This window comes from Thamnophis sirtalis, unplaced genomic scaffold (assembly GCF_051295495.1).
Source record: "Thamnophis sirtalis isolate CommonGarterSnake01/CBP01778 unplaced genomic scaffold, rThaSir2_p1.2 scaffold_3, whole genome shotgun sequence".
Taxonomy (NCBI): domain Eukaryota; kingdom Metazoa; phylum Chordata; class Lepidosauria; order Squamata; family Natricidae; genus Thamnophis; species Thamnophis sirtalis.
Genome location: NW_028261383.1, coordinates 30,519,689 through 30,537,599, shown reverse-complemented (window position 1 = coordinate 30,537,599; position 17,911 = coordinate 30,519,689). Strand labels below are relative to the sequence as shown.

The 17,911-nt window shown below is 44.9% G+C and overlaps 1 protein-coding gene across 1 annotated transcript in view; it reads left to right on the top strand.

Annotated features, from left to right (window-relative positions):
- DDAH2 (DDAH family member 2, ADMA-independent) overlaps positions 1-15,221 on the top strand; it is a 41,952-nt gene extending 26,731 nt beyond the window's left edge. The window contains exons 3-7 of the mRNA XM_087708498.1: positions 1,519-1,618; positions 5,162-5,235; positions 6,530-6,649; positions 9,929-10,072; positions 12,821-15,221. Of these exons, the coding sequence (XP_087564624.1) occupies positions 1,519-1,618; positions 5,162-5,235; positions 6,530-6,649; positions 9,929-10,072; positions 12,821-12,937 (555 nt within the window). The 3' untranslated portion in view covers positions 12,938-15,221. The remainder of the gene's footprint in view (positions 1-1,518; positions 1,619-5,161; positions 5,236-6,529; positions 6,650-9,928; positions 10,073-12,820) is intronic.
- The last annotated feature ends 2,690 nt before the right edge of the window (positions 15,222-17,911 follow it).

Genomic DNA, 17,911 nt, shown 5'->3' with positions numbered 1-17,911 from the left:
GGCGGATTGGAACTTCTAAGTTCATGCACTGCTTAATATAGAGAGAGAAGGCCTAGAAAAACAGCATCCAAAATCACACAAGATTCTAGCATTTTTGCCTTATTCAAGGACAAGATTCACCCTGGAAAAGGATATTATTTTGAAGGGAGGGAGAAAAGCTGCTTCTCCGTCAATGGTCTGAATCACCAGTCGGCTGTTTCATCAGCAAGGCTATCAGTAGGACGGGGGTGTCAAACTTGATTTCATTGAGGGCCGCATCAGGGTTGTGTTTGACCTTGGGGGCTGGGGTGGGCGTGGCCAGCTTGACATCACTCGTGTCGGGTGCCTATGGCGGCCCAAGCCCTTTGCCAGGGAAAACGGACTCTGGAGCTCTGTTTTCAGCTGCGGCAGCCTCCTGTAACCCTCTGTCAGTGAAAACAGAGCTAGGAAGGGCTACACTCACCCCCCCCCCCCACTCCGTTTTCACTGGCAGAGGCACCACAGGCCGGTCCTTTGCTGTTTCCTGGGTGGCCCCCATGGGCCAGATCTAAGCACCCTGCGGGCCCGACCTGGCCCCTGGGGCTTGAGTTTGGCACCCCTAATATATGGGATATTTCTTTGGGACTTATCCAGTGGTGAGTTGGCCATGGCGAGTTGGCTTTGGCAAGTTGTCCCATTCTGTATTATTATGATTTCTGACATTCCCTGCCACTTTCCCATGAACAAGTCAATTCTAGTTTGTCAGAGTTTGTTGCGGAAAAATCAAACCCAGAAAGCACACACAGATAACTGATTCAACTGGATTCATTAACTTTTTTATATACATAATAACAGATGAATAAATGTACAATACCAATAGTAGATTCTTTCAATAGCAATAGCAATATCAGTTAGACTTATATACCGCTTCATAGGGCTTTCAGCCCTCTCTAAGCGGTTTACAGAGTCAGCATATCGCCCCCACAGTTTGGGTCCTCATTTCACCCACCTCGGAAGGATGGAAGGCTGAGTCAACCTTGAGCCGGTGAGATTAGAACCACTGAACTGCAGATAACAGTCAGCTGAAGTGGCCTGCACCCTAACCACTGTGCCACCTCGGTAGAAGTTACAAGCAGAACACAAGCAGGAGAGAACAGTTTTATCTCAGAATTCAGAGCAGGCAGAGTAGTTTCAGTTTCGATTCTCAGCACACTCATATCTGTTTAAGCTCCCATTGGCCGACTTAGTTGCTATGCCTATTCATTGGCTGACCTTGTTACCATGTCTCTCCCAGTCATAAATATTCTAACGTCGTTTGCCCCTATAATTCTTCCATCATGCTGCACTGTCTTTCTCTCCAAAGATGACCCAACGGGCCATTGGTTGTCTAGTAATAACTAAGGTGCAGGAATCCATTTGATGGAAGCCCCTGTTGAATCTTGTCTGAAGGGGTATTAAGAATGAGAACACCTGAGGAAAGTTGAGGTTAAGCGCTCCAGCCATAACAGGTGTCTCTGTTTTTCTCCCTTCCTCCCCATTTCCTGTCTGTCATTTTTACAGATCAGCTGTGTCAAAAAGGTCTTGGAGGAACTAAAACTTCGTGTCGTGGAAGTTACAGATGAGGGAGCTACCCTGGATGGAAGCGATGTGCTCTTTACAGGTAAGTTGGCCCACCGTCATTTTGCTCTTTTTCCTATAAGAAATTAGAAAGTACGGTATTATAATAATAGGGTTGGAAGGGACCTTGGAGGTCTTTTAGTCCAACCGCCTGCTTAAGCAGGAGACCCTATACCAGTGGTGGGTTTCAAATTTTTTTAGAACCTCTTCTGTAGGTATGGCCTGCTTTGTGGAAGTGGCTTGCCAGCCATGTAACCGGACGGGAGTGGCTTGCTGGCCATGTGACTGGGTGGGCATGGCCAACTTGTAAAATGTGGTGAAACTCACTTAACAACGCTCTTGCTTAGCAACCAAAATGTTGGCTCAGAAACTCTGGCATTTGAAGCAGGCAAGTCTTAAAGCTGTCAAGTTATAAGACCCTTGCAGCCCTAAGCCTTTAGAAAAAAAAAACCCAGGGGTGTTCAAACTTGACAGCTTTAAGACTTGTGGACTTCAACTCCCAGAATTCCTCCTCTCGCTCTTCATCTTGATGATGTGCGGACAGGCGGGAGGAGGGAGCTGGAACCGGTTCTAAACAGCACTGTAGATTTGTGGAACCTCTTCTATAGAAGAGGTTAGAACTGGTAGGAACCCATCCTTGCCCTATACCCGTGATGGCGGACCTACGGGGCACGCTGAGCCCTCTCTGCGGGGACCGTAGCCGTCGCCCCAACTCAGCTCCACTGCACCTCCTGCCAGCCAGCCTCCTGTCGGCAAGCTGATTTTTGGGTATCTGCGGTGCATGAACGAAGGGCAGGATGTATGCAGGAGTTGGTCCATTTTTGGTCCCAGGAGTCTGTGGGGGGGGGCTGCTAGGCCCAAAATGGGGTGTGTGTGTGTGCACATGCACGGGGGGCACGGTGTATGTGGGGGGTTGTCATGCACACATGGCATTATGGGTGTTGGCACATGCGCGCACTGTTGGCATGCAACGACAAAAAGGTTAGTAATCCTTGCCCTATACTATTCGGGACAAATGAGAGCCATTGAAGAAAGATCTGATGCCGCAGAGCCCAAAATAGCTTGATATTTTAAAGCAGAAGTGAACAATTATTTGAGATTCAGAAGCTGCCTTTTGTTTTGGGAGGAAAATTTGTTCATTATTTATTCATTCATTCGATTGATGAACTTTTATTTAATTTCATAGAATGCGGTGAGTCATTCAAATCTAGTAATTTCTGGGATTTCTTGATGTTCTCTGTGCTTAACGATTTTCTTCCAGATGTTTCTTTTACCAGGTTTGGTAACACTATCAGTGCATTGTTAATGAAGCATTTGCAGGAAAACCAACCAGAGAATACCAAGGTGCTGGCAGTTTAATCCCGAGCTGCATATATATTCTTTACAATTGAAATTTGATAATGTATATCAGGGGTGAAATGCTCTGGTCTGTTACCGGTTTGCTTCACCCGAACCGCTAGTTAAAAAATGCTTTAAAAAGTTTTTTTAAAAAAGTTCCCACGATCATGCAGCGCAGCTGATTGTCGCATAGCTGATCGTCGGAACTTTAAAAAAAATTTTTTTTTAGCATTTTTAAATTACAGGTTCGGGTGAACCAGTAGCATTTCACCACTGATGTATATGGACAGGGTCTGACTTGCCTAGTTTTTTTTTAAAAGGTTGGATGGGTAGCTCTTAAAAATATTAGACTACATTAGTTTTTCTTAAAAAAAGACAGGAACTAACACTACTGAATGTTGATAGTGTAAAAAGGCATTTCAGAGATCATGGGGGGAAAAAGGTCTGGAGGCCACGTGAAGCCATGGGGCTGCAAATTAACTCACCCTACTATTAACGGCTGGGTGACCTTGGGCCAATCATTTTCTCTCAACCCTAAGAAGGAGGCAATGGCAAACCGCTTCTGAAAAACTTTGCCAAGAAAACTGCACGGACTGGTCCTAGCAGTCTCTAAGAATCAGATGTGATTGAACAGAAGGACCCACCCCTCCCCACATAAACACCATGTTTTAGGATTGAACACATGCAAATCCATCTGATGGTGATGCTATCTATCCCTTTTCAACTTTTCAACTTTAATAAGATTTGTATGCTGCCCACTCCCTTGGGACTCTGGGCGGCTCACAACAAAAGTAAAAACAATTAAAAACTTTAAAAATACAATTATTAAAATTAATACATCATCCATTCAATCAAGTGGGGCTGGATATTAATCAACAGCCCCAGGCCTGCCGGAACAGCCAGGTCTTGGTCGCTTTACGAAAGACCGGGAGAGTGGTGAAGGTCCGGATCTCTGCGGGTGGCTCGTTCCACAAGGCTGGTGCAGCTACAGAGAAGGCCCTCCCTTGGGGAGCCGCCAGCCGGCATTGTCCGGTTAACGGCACCTGGAGGAGGCCCAACCTGTGCGATCTTATTGTTTCTTTGGGAGGTGAATGGCAGGAGGCGGTCTCTCAGGTAGCCAGGTCCAATACCATGTAGGGCTTTAAAAGTAACGACTAGCACCTTGAAGCGGGTCCAGAGATCAATGGAAAGCCAGTGCAGCTCGCGGAGGATAGGTGTAACATGGGTGTATCTAGGTACACCCATTATCGCTCACGCGGCTGCATTCTGGACCAGTTGTAGTCTTCGAATACTCTTCAGGGGCAGCCCCATGTAGAGTGCATTACAGTAATCCCACTTTTTTCTAGATTACCAAGGAGTAGGTTGTGTCTACCCTGTCAAATGCCTTGCTGAAGTCTAAGTGTATTATGTCCACAGCATTTTGCTGGTCTACTAATTTAGTCACTATGTCAAAGAATGAGATAAAATTGGTTTGGCATGATCTGTTTTTAACAAAACAGAGCTCTGGAACAAGCTCCCTGTTGAGATCCGGATCCTTACTACCCTCCCGGCCTTCCGCAAAGCCACCAAGTCCTGGCTGTTCCAGCAGGCTGGGGGGAGCTGAGAAGCATCTACCTCCACAGAAATTGTGAATGTTGGTTTTGTTTTTAATATGTTGTCTTTGTCTCATTCCCCCCTTTCCCTTGTCTTTTGTGAGCCGCCCGGAGTCCTCCGGGAGTGGGCGGCATACAAGACAAATAAACAAACAAACAAACAAACCTGTGCTAACTTCTAGTTATTATTTTACTCATTTCTAGATGTTTGCAGATCTGTTTTTCGATGGTCTTCTCCAGAAGTCCTCTTTCTTATATATGACCATGATACCTGTTAAGACTTTTCTTCCAGTGAAATGTGATGCTTAGTTTTGATCAGATTTGAGCTGCACAGGTAGTTCTTCACTTACAACGGTTCATTTACCATCCAAAGTTACAAGGGTACTGAAAAAAGTGACTTACGCCTGTTTTACACAACAACCCTTTGTAGCATCCCCATCTGATCAAAATTCAGGTGCTTGGCAACCAGTTCATACTTAACGACCATTGCTGTGTCCCAAGGTCATGGGGCAAAACTCAACAAATGTCTCACTTAACAAGAGAAATGTTGGGCTCAGTTGTGGACGTACGTCGAGGACTACCTGTAGGCTTCTTCAGTCTGGGGAGAGCTTCTTAAGAGCTGATGATCCCGTTCTCCTTTCTTTTCTCTTCCACAGGTAGAGAGTTCTTTGTGGGTATTTCCAAATGGACCAATCACAGAGGAGCAGAGATGGTAGCTGATGCTTTTAGAGTGAGTTGACTTTCTTCGAATGGGCCATCCGCATAACCCAAAGATATATTTATCCACGGATGCTGGTATACCTTGGATACTATTCTCAGTTTTTCTTCTCCTGTAGATCTGTGTTCTATATTGAACAGGGCCAATTTTGAGAGTGTCAGGGGGAAAACCTGATGGTGAGCATAGTTGCACTTAATAACAATTCAACAGACAGCACACCACAAAACTCTCACTTTTAGAATTCAGAGGTTTATTAGAATTTAAAGCATAGCAAACATAGACCACTTATATTAATCATTGACCTAGGCTTCCCCAGCACCACAAGATGAGTCCTCATCCCGATAAACCCCTTTTATTCAATTTACAGTGAATTCCTCTCCAGCAAAGTCTTTCCTCTCCTGCAGTCTTTCAAGATAGTTCACAATTACTGACCTTTATCAGGCTTGGAGAGTGGCCAGGCCGATATCTTTCAGATGTTGCAATACTTAGCAAGAATGCAGGAATGGACTAATTGTCTCCTGCAAACACCCCTCCCCTTTTGCTCCTCTTTTATTCCCTATTGGAGGGCAACTGAATGGAACTAGCAGAGTGTTTTAATGGCCAGATGCCCTTCCAGTCGCCAATGCGGAGTTTTGTTCAGCAGATATATTCTCAGTGTGCCCAGAGAGAGAAATATCTCCCTCTACCTAGGATCGAACTTGCAGCCTCCTGATTGTGAGGTGAGAGCTCCACCTTTAGGCCTCCGCACCACTCCAGGCTTACCCAAAGTGATCCATGATTGAAAGGATTCAACATTTTTGTACTACTCTAATTCTTATTCCAGAAGTCTGCCCGGACCCACCAGGAGATGTTTGAATACAGTTGAATTCAGATATCTCATCGGTTTCCAAGTTGGGCCATTTGGTGATGGGCATTGAGACTCACTGGAGAAGAGCCTAATGCTGGGAAAGATGGAGGGCAAATGAAGAAGGGTATGATAGAGAATGAGGTGGCTGGATGGATTCACTGAAGCAGTGGGCATGAGCTTAAATGGACTCCAGGGGATGATAGAGGACAGGAAGGCCTGGAGGAACGTTGTCCATGGGGTCGCAATGGGCCGGACACGACTTTTCAAGTAACAACAACAACATCATTGAAACCCAATAGTTCTCAGCGGGCCTCAAATTGTGAAGTGTGATTTATATATACTGATCAAGTGAGGTTAAGGGTAAAATGAACTAGGTGGTAGGAGGTATGAAAGAGAAGAGGTGTTCTGCAGAGGCCCCTGAACTTTTGCAGAAGCTCAAGCAATTTTCTCTTCCTGCAGGATTTTGCTGTATCTACCGTTCCTGTCTCGGGCACGTTGCATCTCCGCAGCTTCTGCAGCATGGCGGGACCTGACACCGTTGTCATTGGCAGCAGTGAAGTGGCCAAGAAAGCCATGAAGGTAATTCCTGGAACCCCCCCAAGATCTTTTCCTTAAACAGCCCTCAGGTTCCTAGGTCGATCCTCTCCTAAGGAAGAACCCTTCCTCCATTCATCCCAGTCCCCCAAACATCCTCGTCCAATAGCCATCAATGCTGGCAAATTGTAGAGGACAAGGAATTTCTTGCAGATAAGTCATCCTCTTCGGAAGTGAAACAGAGCAAGCCAGCAGAGGGGGGTCGCTGCTCCATTTCATGCCCAAAGAAATGCAGTACTGGTAGTCCTTGACTTATGACCAGTTGCTTAGCAACCTTTTGACGTTACAATGGAAACCCCCCCCCCAAAAAAAAGATACAGCCCAGATTCAAACTTCGGGTGGCCATCCCTAATCCCCACAGTCACATGATCACATTTTGGGTGCTAGGCAACTGGTTAAACATTTACATGGTGGTTAGAGTTTAGTACTGCAGGCTACTTCTCCTGACTGCTGGCTACCAGCAATTTGGCAGTTCGAATCCCACCAGGCTCAAGGATGACTCAGCCTTCCATCCTTCCGAGGTGGGTAAAATGAAGACCCGGATTGTTGGGGGCAAATATGCTGACTCTGTAAACCACTTAGAGAGGGCTGTAAAGCACTGTAAAGCGGTATATAATTTTAAGCGTATTGCTACAGCTACCTGCAGTCACAGGATGGTGATTTATGTTATTTTTTTGTGAGGAACTGCAACACACACACACACACACACACACACACACACACACAAATCCCCATTGCAGACAATGGGTTCGTTTAACAATTGATCGGGGGAGGGGGAACCGGGTCAGCTCTATGATGACTTGCTTAACGTCTGGCATAACGTATGACCATAAATCCTGCTCCAATTACAGTTGTAAGTTGAGGCCTACTTGTAAGCTCCACAGAAAATTCTGTCCCATCTCTGACGGGCAAGGGGGGGGGGAAGCTTTTTTTTGGGGGGGGGTGTATTTTCAAAGTTGCGGCCATTTATTCCAACACAAAGCAGACTAGCCACTTTGCTTGTTTCTTGGACGCTTCGGAGGTTGGCTAAATAAAGCTAAGTGTGGGTTGCTGCCCACTCAGGACAGCATGACTTTCCCAGAATAGCTGTTCCAGTTTCTCAAGCAAAGTCCTGTCAGTGATAATCATCTCCCGCACCCATTATTCAAGAGATATACTGACGGGAAGATTTAATTTTGTTTTCGCAATTAGTTAGTATTCACAGCCTCTTCCTCCATGAATCTCTCCCTATGGGAGGCTGCTTTGGGTTTTATTGTTCGATTAAAAAAAAAAGAACAGGCCGAAGCTTTTTATAAATAAATAGTTTCCAAATGTCTTTGCTGAGGTACATTCTGCAGAATAATCCTGCTTCAGGGGGAGATTGGCTTGTCCTCAGGGGCCTGAATTGACCCACTGATCTGGTTCTTTTACAAACAAGTAGTCCTCAATGTGGGATGTGATGCTCAGTGGCTAAGACGCTGAGCTTGTTGACCAGAAAGGTTAGCAGTTCGGAGGTTCGAATCCCTAGCACTGCGTAACAGAGTGAGCTCCCGTTACTTGTCCCAGCTTCTGCCAACCTAGCAGTTCGAAAGCACGTAAAAATGCAAGTAGAAGAAATAGGAACCACCTTTGGTGGGAAGGTAACAGCGTTCCGTGCGCCTTCGGCGTTTAGTCATGCCGGCCACATGACTATGGAGACATCTTCGGACAGCGCTGGCTCTTCAGTTTTGAAACAGAGATGAACACTGCCCCCGAGAGTCGGGAATGACTAGCACATCTGTGTGAGGGGAACCTTTACCTTTACCTAGTCCTCAGTGTATAACTACCATTGAGGCTCAAATTCCCATTGCTAAGCGAAATGGCTGTTAAGTGAGTTTTGCCCCATTTTACCTTTTTTGCTAAGGTTGTTGAGTGACTCACTGCAGTTGTTAAACAGTAACATGGTTGTTAAAGGGAACCTGGCTTCCCCAATGACTTTGCTTGTTGGAAGGTCGCCAATGAAGATCACATGATTTCTGGGAACTCTGACCATCATAAATACGAGCCAGTTGCCAAGCAGCCAAATTTTGATCACAAGACCATGGGGGATGTGGCAACTGTTGTAAGTGTGAAAAATGGTTGTAAGTCACTTTTTCCAATGCCGTTGTAACTTCGAACAGTCACTAAATGAACTGTTGTAACTCAAGGACTACCTGGGTCTGATTTAGGAAGGCAGTTTTGTTCAGTTTCCCTCAGAATTCAGGCTGTGTAAGAAAAAGGAAAGCTGGAAATGAACCAAGGATGCTTTTTTCCCCAAGAGGCAACTGGACTTCCTGGGTTTTCTTTGAAGACGTTTTCGCTTCTCATCCAAGAAGCTTCTTCAACCCTTCTTCAAAGAGAAGCTTTTCTTCTTCAAAGAAAAACCAGAAAGTCCAGTTGCTTCATGAAAAAAAAAGCACCTTTGGGACAACCATGACCTGGATGACTGAGAATCTCCGTAGACATTTGGAAACGAACCAGTTCAAGAAAAAGTGGCATGAGGATGGATAGTGGAGACAAAATGAAAATTAAGTTTTTGACGCAGTCTTGATTTCTTGCCTGGACTACTGCAACGCTCTCTAGATGGAGCTGCCCTTGAAGAGCACCCGGAGGCTTCAGATGGTCCAGAATGCGGGTTATGTTGGGGGTACCTAGGTGTTCCCATGTTACACCCCTTTTAGGCGGCCTGCACTGGTTGCTGGTTGTTTTCCGGGTGCGATTCAAGGTGTTAATTATGACCTTTAAAGCGCTCCATGGCTTAGGCCCAGCGTACCTGCGAGACCACCTACTGCCACCAGTAGCCTCCCACCGTCCAGTGCGATCCCACAGAGTTGGCCTCCTCAGGGTGCCGTCGGCCAGGCAGTGTCGGCTAGCGACCCCCAGGGGAGAGCCTTCTCTGTGGGAGCGCCTTCCCCCTGGAATGAGCTGCCCCCAGAGCTTCACATAATCCCCGACCTCCGGTCCTTCCGACGCGCCCTAAAAAGTTGGCTTTTCCAGCAAGCCAGCCTGGCCTGAACAGAATAAAATAATTGTTAATTTGAATCTAATTTGTAAAATTTTATCGTTAATATTAATTGGGTTTGTTTTGGATACTTTATTTAATTTCCTTTTTAACTTTTGTAATATGTGTTTTTTTTTAAAAATGTTGTATGCCGCCCTGAGTCCTTTGGCAGAAGGGTGGCATATAAATCCAATAAACAAACAAACAATTAGAGCTGTAGATGAGTTGAATTCCTCTAACTACTCCCCCTCTTTTTTTTTCTGAAGACCATGGAGCAATTAACTGATCACCACTACGAAACGCTGACAGTTCCTGATGACCCAGCTGCTAATTGTATCTATGCTCGTCTGGGGCAGAAGAGTAGCGTTCTTTTGCATCGCAGCACTGAAGAATATCCAAACAGCGTGCAAGTAAGACAAAGGGGAGACTTGGGTCTCATGGAAGGATGCGAACGCTTGGAGTGGAGGGCTTTTGGGAACACAGTGGGGGCTATCTGCAGCATTTGATTGATTGATTGAGTGAGTGATAGTTTAAGTTGTTTTGAATCCTAATGACCACAGAGGTGGATGTTCTCCAGAATTATTGCACCCATCACCACTGCTGGTCATCCTCTTTCTTTCACTTTTCCCATAATTACCAATTTCTCAAAACAAAAAAAAACCTCTTACTCAAGGAAAGCTCTTCTAGTCCCACCTTAGGTGATGACTTTGGCCCAGACACTCTGTCAGGGTTCCAAATAGCATCCAAAATTAAATCAGAATCCGAGGCAAAGGAGTTCTCTAAATTCCCATTTATTAAAAGAGCCATGTTGGCACATCTGGGAAAACCCGAATCTGAAAGCTTCCAGGTTTTCCCATCCAGTTGAAAGTTCAAGATCCTGCCCCCACAAGTCCATCACATGGTCCAATCTTCCACTGCCACACTGGCAGTTTCCACCCATCCATTTCCAGCCAGGTACAGAGACAAGGATGACCTTGAGTTTCTAAGAAGAATGCTATTATGGCTACATATCACCCAACTCCGTATAATCCCCCCTCCCATTTTCCCATAGTAGAAAATGAATAGTAGAATGTGTAGCAGGCCTGAAGTCCAAAAGAAAAGAGGACTTGCAGACCTGACACACACACTCTCATCCCAACCCACCTTATGGGATTGTTGTTGTGGATAACATAGGAGGAGGAAGGAATATTAGGAATGTTCTCTGCCTTGAGTCATTTATAAAAATGCCAAAGGCCGGCTAGAAAAACCACTAGCTGTCAGAACATACATGAAAATTACTTAATCTCCTAACGCTTGGACAGGCTCAACTATAGTTTCAATGGGGAAACTATAGCACCCTAGACCAAGCTAAATCCAAAAATTCTAGGGAATTCCTCAGACAAATCATCCACACAGAGATAAACCACATTTAAACACTATTCAAAAAAAGGCAATAAAAAGCTAAGAAAAGAACAAAAATTGTACATTGCCAGGAGTCATTGTCAGGAGATGGGTAGTTCAGAAATGTGATGACGATAGACAGACAGACATAGAGGGAGGGAGATGGGGGGAGAGGACTAGAACACATCCTTTCTAGCAACCAACATCCAGATAAGCAGGGATTAGTAGCAGACAAACAATGAAGTAGAAAATACTATTCAAGAAACTACTAAGGAGAAAACTATAACCCCACCAACACTCGCAGGACAAGTTACTCAGAGGTGGGTTGCTCCCGGATCGGCGAACTGGTAGTAGCGGCAGCGAGAGGCTCCGCCCTCCCACTCGGATGCTTCTGCGCATGCACACACAAGCGAACCGGTAGTAAAAAAAAAAGGAAACTCACCACTGAAGCTTATGTTATAAACTAGAATTCTCTTCTATTGGGGCACATTTTGAAATATCAGAAGGGTTCTTATACTGTGCATCCTCAAATACCAGTGTATACTCAGAAAGCTCCCTGGGAGCCCATTCCACTTTGTTAAAAAATTAAAATTAAATAGGAAACTGGCAGAGTGAAAATGAGATGCGTTAGAGGCATTGGTATGATCCCTGCAGTCAATCCCCAGGCAGCCTGCCAAGATCAAGGAAGCAAGAAGCGCAGATCTCTATAAGGCCTCTTACTCTTGGTCTGGAAAAGGTGAAAAAAAAATGACATAGTTTATTTAAGGGCACAGGCTTCCATGGACTGCAAGTCACCTCTTCCAACCCACTGTTTGTTGAGATCTTGTGAGATAACCCGAGACCTTTTAATGTAAATGAGTTCAGCAATCTCTTGATCCATTTTGATGTTTCAGCAGAATTCTGGGAGTTTCACACATCTTCAAGTAGCCAAGAGAACAGAATAACAGAGTTGGAAGGGACCTTGGAGGTGTCAGCATTCCAAGTGTCATGCAGAATTAAATCAGAGTCCAAGGCAAAATGATCCTTAAAAGTTCCAATTTAATAAGTCAAGACATCTTGGCACATCTGTGGAATCCCAATTCTGGAAGTTACCTAGGATTCCCACCCAGTTGAAAGTTCATGATCTTGTCCCCACACCCACAAATCCATCACATGGTCCAATCTTCTTCAGCCACGCTGGCAACTCCACCCAGCTGGTTCCGGTCAGGGGCAGAGGTGCGGAGACAAAAGATGACCTTGGCTTCTAGAAAAGAATGACAACAACACATTCCACCAGTCTACTCCTTTCTATTCCTCCCTCCCAACTACTACACTAATGAAACAGCACAGTGAAATAATAGAAAGTGTGGCAGGCCAAAGATCCTAAAAGGGATATAAGTGCAGGCCTGACAGGAGGTCTTCTAGTCCAACCTCCTGGTTGAACAGGAAGCCCTATACCAGTGTTGGTGAACCTTTTTGGTACTGAGTGTGTGAGGACACATGGAGGAAGCACCGAAAACCGGAAGAGCAGCTCCCTGGCGCGCACGTGCACACCAGGAAGCTGAGCTTCTGGTTTCCAATGTGCACATACTGGTCACCCAGTCTTCCAGTTTCTGGTGTCTCTGAAATCAATTGCGTTGCGAGTGCCTTGTGAGAAAGTTTGAGATTGCTACATCTCAAAATGTCAAGTGTGGCTCCAGTTCAGAAAATATGGTCTGTTCCTGCTTAAAAGAGCCGAGTCAGGAGGGGTTGAATTTGTAAAGAGAAATAACACGTTTCTGTTTTGCTTGTGTTCTTAGCCTTTTCAGAAGCTTCCAGATTACACCCTGATCCCTGCGGCGTGCACAGAAGTAGCCAAACTTGGTGGGACTCTCACTTCCTGCTCTCTTCTCATCAACAAGAAGCTGGAGATCTAGTGCCTATAGATCCACACAAAAATACAGGTTCCCCCAGTTCCTGGAGCCTTTTCCTTGTTTTCTTTGTGCAGAGCAATGTAGCTTTTTTTCCCATCTCTCCACTTCCTTACGGAGCAGAGCGCCACCCTAATTCCCACCTCGGCTAATTGGCTCACATTTAAATTTGGCATCTGTTTCTCTCTTAATTTACATTGGACCTTCTTCCCCCACCAAGCCCTACCTCTCTTTACTTTCTCTCTTTATCTTTGTTTATGTTACCCTTTAGAACAGGGGTGTCAAACTCAAGGCCCGGGGGCCAGATCCAGCCACGGGGTGCTTAGATCTGGCCCACTGGGCTGCCCTGTTAATAGCGAAGGATCGGCCCGCAATGCCTCTGCCAGCAAAAATGGCGCTCGGGAGGGCCGCGTGCTCCGTTTTCGCTGGCAGAGGTTTGCAGGAGCCCATCCCAGCTGAAAATGGAGCTCTGGAGCCCGTTTTCACTGACAGAGCTCTCAGGCCGCCACAAGCGCCCCTGACACGAGGGACATCATGCTGGCCACGCCCCCTGGCCACGCCCCCCAGCCCCCCCGCCAAGGTCAAACACAGCCTTGATGCGGCTCTAAATGAAATTGAGTTAGACACCCCTGCTTTAGAAATATTTTTTTACCCCGGCATAGATAAGGGTTTATATCACTTGCTCCCCAAACTTAATAAAAGCCACATCAGGAAGCTTGGCCCTTCAGCAGTTCGTCAGTAACTCCGATTTTAATAAGGTTCTCAAATTTTCAACCCCACTTGGACGATTTAAGATTAACAGTGGTGCTTTCTTCTTCTTCTTCTTCTTCTTCTTCTTCTTCTTCTTCTTCTTCTTCTTCTTCTTCTTCTTCTTCTTCTTCTTCTTCTTCTTTTTTTCCTTTGTCAATGGGAGGATTTTGTGGGACAAGATTATTGCAATAGATCCTGAGATATAGTTTTGGGCAGCCTTTTTGGGAAGATCCTTAGGAGCTTCCACCGTGAAGTCTGCATCCAAAATGGTGGCCAAAATAGGACCTTTGTTTTTCTCTCTTTCTCTATCATTATATTAGTTTTGGAGAAGAGAGGTATTCATGTAGCCAAGGTCTGCTTGTGATTGTTATTGCAAGCGATCTTTGACACGTTTGGCAGACAGATGATCTTCCATTGTTAGAGAACTGGATAATTCTAATACTTTTGCTATTACAGGTTAGGAGCAGGGGTGGGTTTAGCAACTGGTTCTCTGCCCGATTGCTGAGTGGGCATGGCCATGGTAGCTGTGGCCTACTCGGCCTCCTGCACTATGGAGGGGGGACCTTTTCGCTCTCCTCAGGCTCCGGAGGCTTTCTTTGAGCCTCCGGGAGGGTGAAAATGGCCTCCCCCTGGCTCTGGACTGGAGGCTGGAAACGGGCCCATTTCCAGACTTCCGGAACTTCAGGGAGGCCCCGTTTTTCACCCTCCCAGAACCTCCGCGCAGGCCCTGCACTTACCTAACATCCAAAACGGGCCGTGTGGAGACTCCTGGGAGGGGCAGAGTGGGCGGGACCAGCCAGTTCTTGCAACTACTAGTTTAGTGAACCAGATGCAAAGTTCGGTTCACCCGAACCGGCTGAATCCCACCCATGATTAGGAGGCATCCCTAACCGGTAATGGTGGAAATCTAACACTTCATATGTCCTGGCAGAAGTCTCAGTGGTGAGGAAGGTCCACATGACCTTCGGTGCCTCTGAAATGTTCTCAAAAAACTTCACCAGTAGCAATAGAGGAGAATATCTGCAGCTCAGGGTTGAACTGAGGAATGCTTGGTGTTCTCTGAGCTTGGTTATTTCTTGCTGACATTTCATTACCCGAGCAGGTTACGTCATCAGTTGGGCAATGAAACGTCTGCAAGTAGGCAACCAAGCTCAGAGAACACCAAGGACTCCACAACTTCATAAATGGTATCTTATATCTCTGCTTAGCCTGCTGTATAGCATGGTGCTTTTAATTTCGGGGATTCTGAGAGTGTAGAGTGATTCTCCACTGTTTTCCCAGCTCACAACAGTTTTCCTTCATGCCACTTATGTGAAAACTCACAAAACTAAAGTCATCAACCGAGGAGACATTTCCTTCAACACCACCACATTATGTATTTGTTTAATGTGGATAAGGGGCACTTGTAGCAATGTTCTTGAGAACAATTCTGCTGATGATCAGTTCTAGGAGCCTAGATGATTCACTCACCGCCTCTTTTAACCCTCTGTGGAATCAGTTTTTTTAAAAAGTAATAAATAAAAGACTGCCAACAACTCAATTTCTTAATGGGTCTCCCTTCTTTGGTTTCATTCTTAGATTTTTAGTTCACCCTACCATCGTCCAAATGAAGAGCTTCCATTTTTAACAGCATCCTTTTATACAATTAATCCTTCACTTATTTCCACAAATGAGCCCAACATTTCGGTTGCTAAGCAAGATGTTTGTTAAGTGGATTTTGTCCCATTTTTCAACCTTTCTTGCCACAGGTGTTAACCGAATCACTTGCGGTCGTTCAGTTAATTACACAGTTGTTAAGTGAATCGAGCTTCCCCATTGACTTTGCTTGTGAGAAGGTTGCAAAATGTGATCACAGGACCCAGGACACTGCAACAGTCACAGATACATGCCAGTTGCCAAGGGTCTGGATTTTGGTCACATGACCATCGGTATGCTAAAATGGTAATTGTGAAAAATTGCTATTTTTTTCAGCGCAGTTACTAAATGAATGATTGTAAGTCAAGGACTACCTCAATAAGGTTTTTTTTCCCCAGTTTTCTTTCTAATAAATCATGGTGTCCCCTAACACTTCGAAGAGCAAAATAAAAGGAGATGGATATTGGATAGCCTTCAAGACCAGCCCCACGGAGGAACGGTGTGTTACACAGAATTCAATTGTCACAACCCCCTTTCTTCCATTTTGAACACTTGCCAGGGTCTTCCTCAAAATATTAGCTGGAAAATGGCTTTGGGAGCTGTTTGCAGTATATAATAGGGTATTTTCTGACAGGAACTTTCTGATAGTGAGAACAATCAACCAATGGAACAGCTTTGCCTTCGGAGGTTGTAGGAGCTTCATCACTTGAGACTTTCAAGAAAAGACTGGACTGCCATTTGTCAGAAATGGTGTAGGGTCTCCTGCTTGAGTGGTGGTGGGGATTTGGACTAGATGACCTATAAGGTCCCTTCCAACTGTTAATCTGTTAAATCTGTTAATCTGTTAAATTTTCAGAATTGATATATGAAAAGAGCTAATTATCCAAATTGAGAGAATGTACGCATGAGGTAGGCCTAATGAGGAAGTGCTATATCGACTTGAAAGTCAGCAAAATAGGAATGGAAACAGAAATAGGGGGGGGGATTTCTTCTTGTAAGATTTCCTTTTCAGTTGAGGGTTATTTTATGATTCAAGTTCATCTTCCGTTCAAGTTAGAATATATGATATCAAATATTTATTGCCAAACTTGGCTTTTCATGTACTACTTCTTTTTTTTTTTGTACTGGGAAGGAAGAACAAAGTTCTCACTTTGTAAACATTAGAGGAAAATTTCAAGTGGGTAAAGAAATCGAAACTTCCATCTGTAGGATCCCTGGATGGTAATCAGTGATCCAATATTATAAGAACGGTTAATCCAATTTGTGTTGTTTTTTTCTTGGAATATCTCCATTGCTACAGCCACTTTCTTTTAGAAAGAGAAATAAAACTCCTTACACCAACTGCCAGTTCATTTCCAAGTGCAAGTGGTCCTCAACTTACAACAGTTTGTTTAGTGACCGTTCAAAGTTATAACGGCACTGAACAAAGTGACTTATGTTTGGTTTTTACACTTACGACCATTGCAACATCCCCATGCTCACACAGTCAAAATTCAGATGCCTTGGCAACTGGTTCATATTTATGACGCTTGCTGTGCCCCAGGATCATGTGATTGACTTTTGTTACCTTCTGACAGTCAACGTGAAAGCCATATCCACTTAATATCTGTGCCACTAATACAACAACTGAAGTGATTCACTTCAGTTGTTAAATGGGACAACATTCACTTAACAACTCTCTCGCTTAGCAGCATAAAGCTTAGACTCAATTGTGGTCGAGGACTACATATTAAAAGGTAAAGGTTTCCCTGTCCAGTCGTATCCATCTCTATGGCACGGTGCTCATCTTCGTTTCTTGGCCGAGGGAGCCAGTGTTGTCCGAAGAAAATTCCTGTGGCCATATAGCCAGCATGCTATGCACCAAAGACCCACGGAACTCTCTTACCTTCCCACCAAACGGGGAATCCTATTAATCTACTTGCATTTGTATGTTCTCATATTTATAGTAATTCCACGTGAAATACGGTAAAGGAAGCAGATTTTTAACCATTACACCACTACAACTTGTGTCCCACTCTTCGAGATCTGCCTTATTGTCCCTTCGCCATTGATCTGTCTCACAACAGCATGGATTCAGCTCACAGGTGGTATTCACTTACCTTCTCTACCAGTTCGCAAATGTGAGCGTGCACGCTCAGCCTTCTGCGCATGTGCTTTGGCTACAAAAGGGGCCTAAATGGGATGCCATAGAGGTGGGGCGGGTGGGCAGGGCCACCCGCGATTTCTGCTACCAGTTCGGGCGAACTGGTACAAACTGGCAGAATATCACCTCTGGTTCAGCTGTCTTCAATGCCACCCCAGATCTTCAGAACATGATTTCCATTGAAGAGAAAAATCTGACTTTGCTGGGTTTAAAAAGCTGAAGCAATCTTTTTAATGGTTGCATCAAAACTCTGCTGGTTGGCACATAAAGAAAGCGATCAGAAAATAACCAATAAGAAAAATAATATAATAAATACAGGTAGTCCTCAATTTACAACAGTTCATCTAGTGGCCATTTGAAGTTACAACACCATTGGAAAAAAAGTGGCTTAAGACCGTTTTTCACACTTACAACCGTTGCAGTATCCCCTTGGTCATGTGATCAAAATTCAG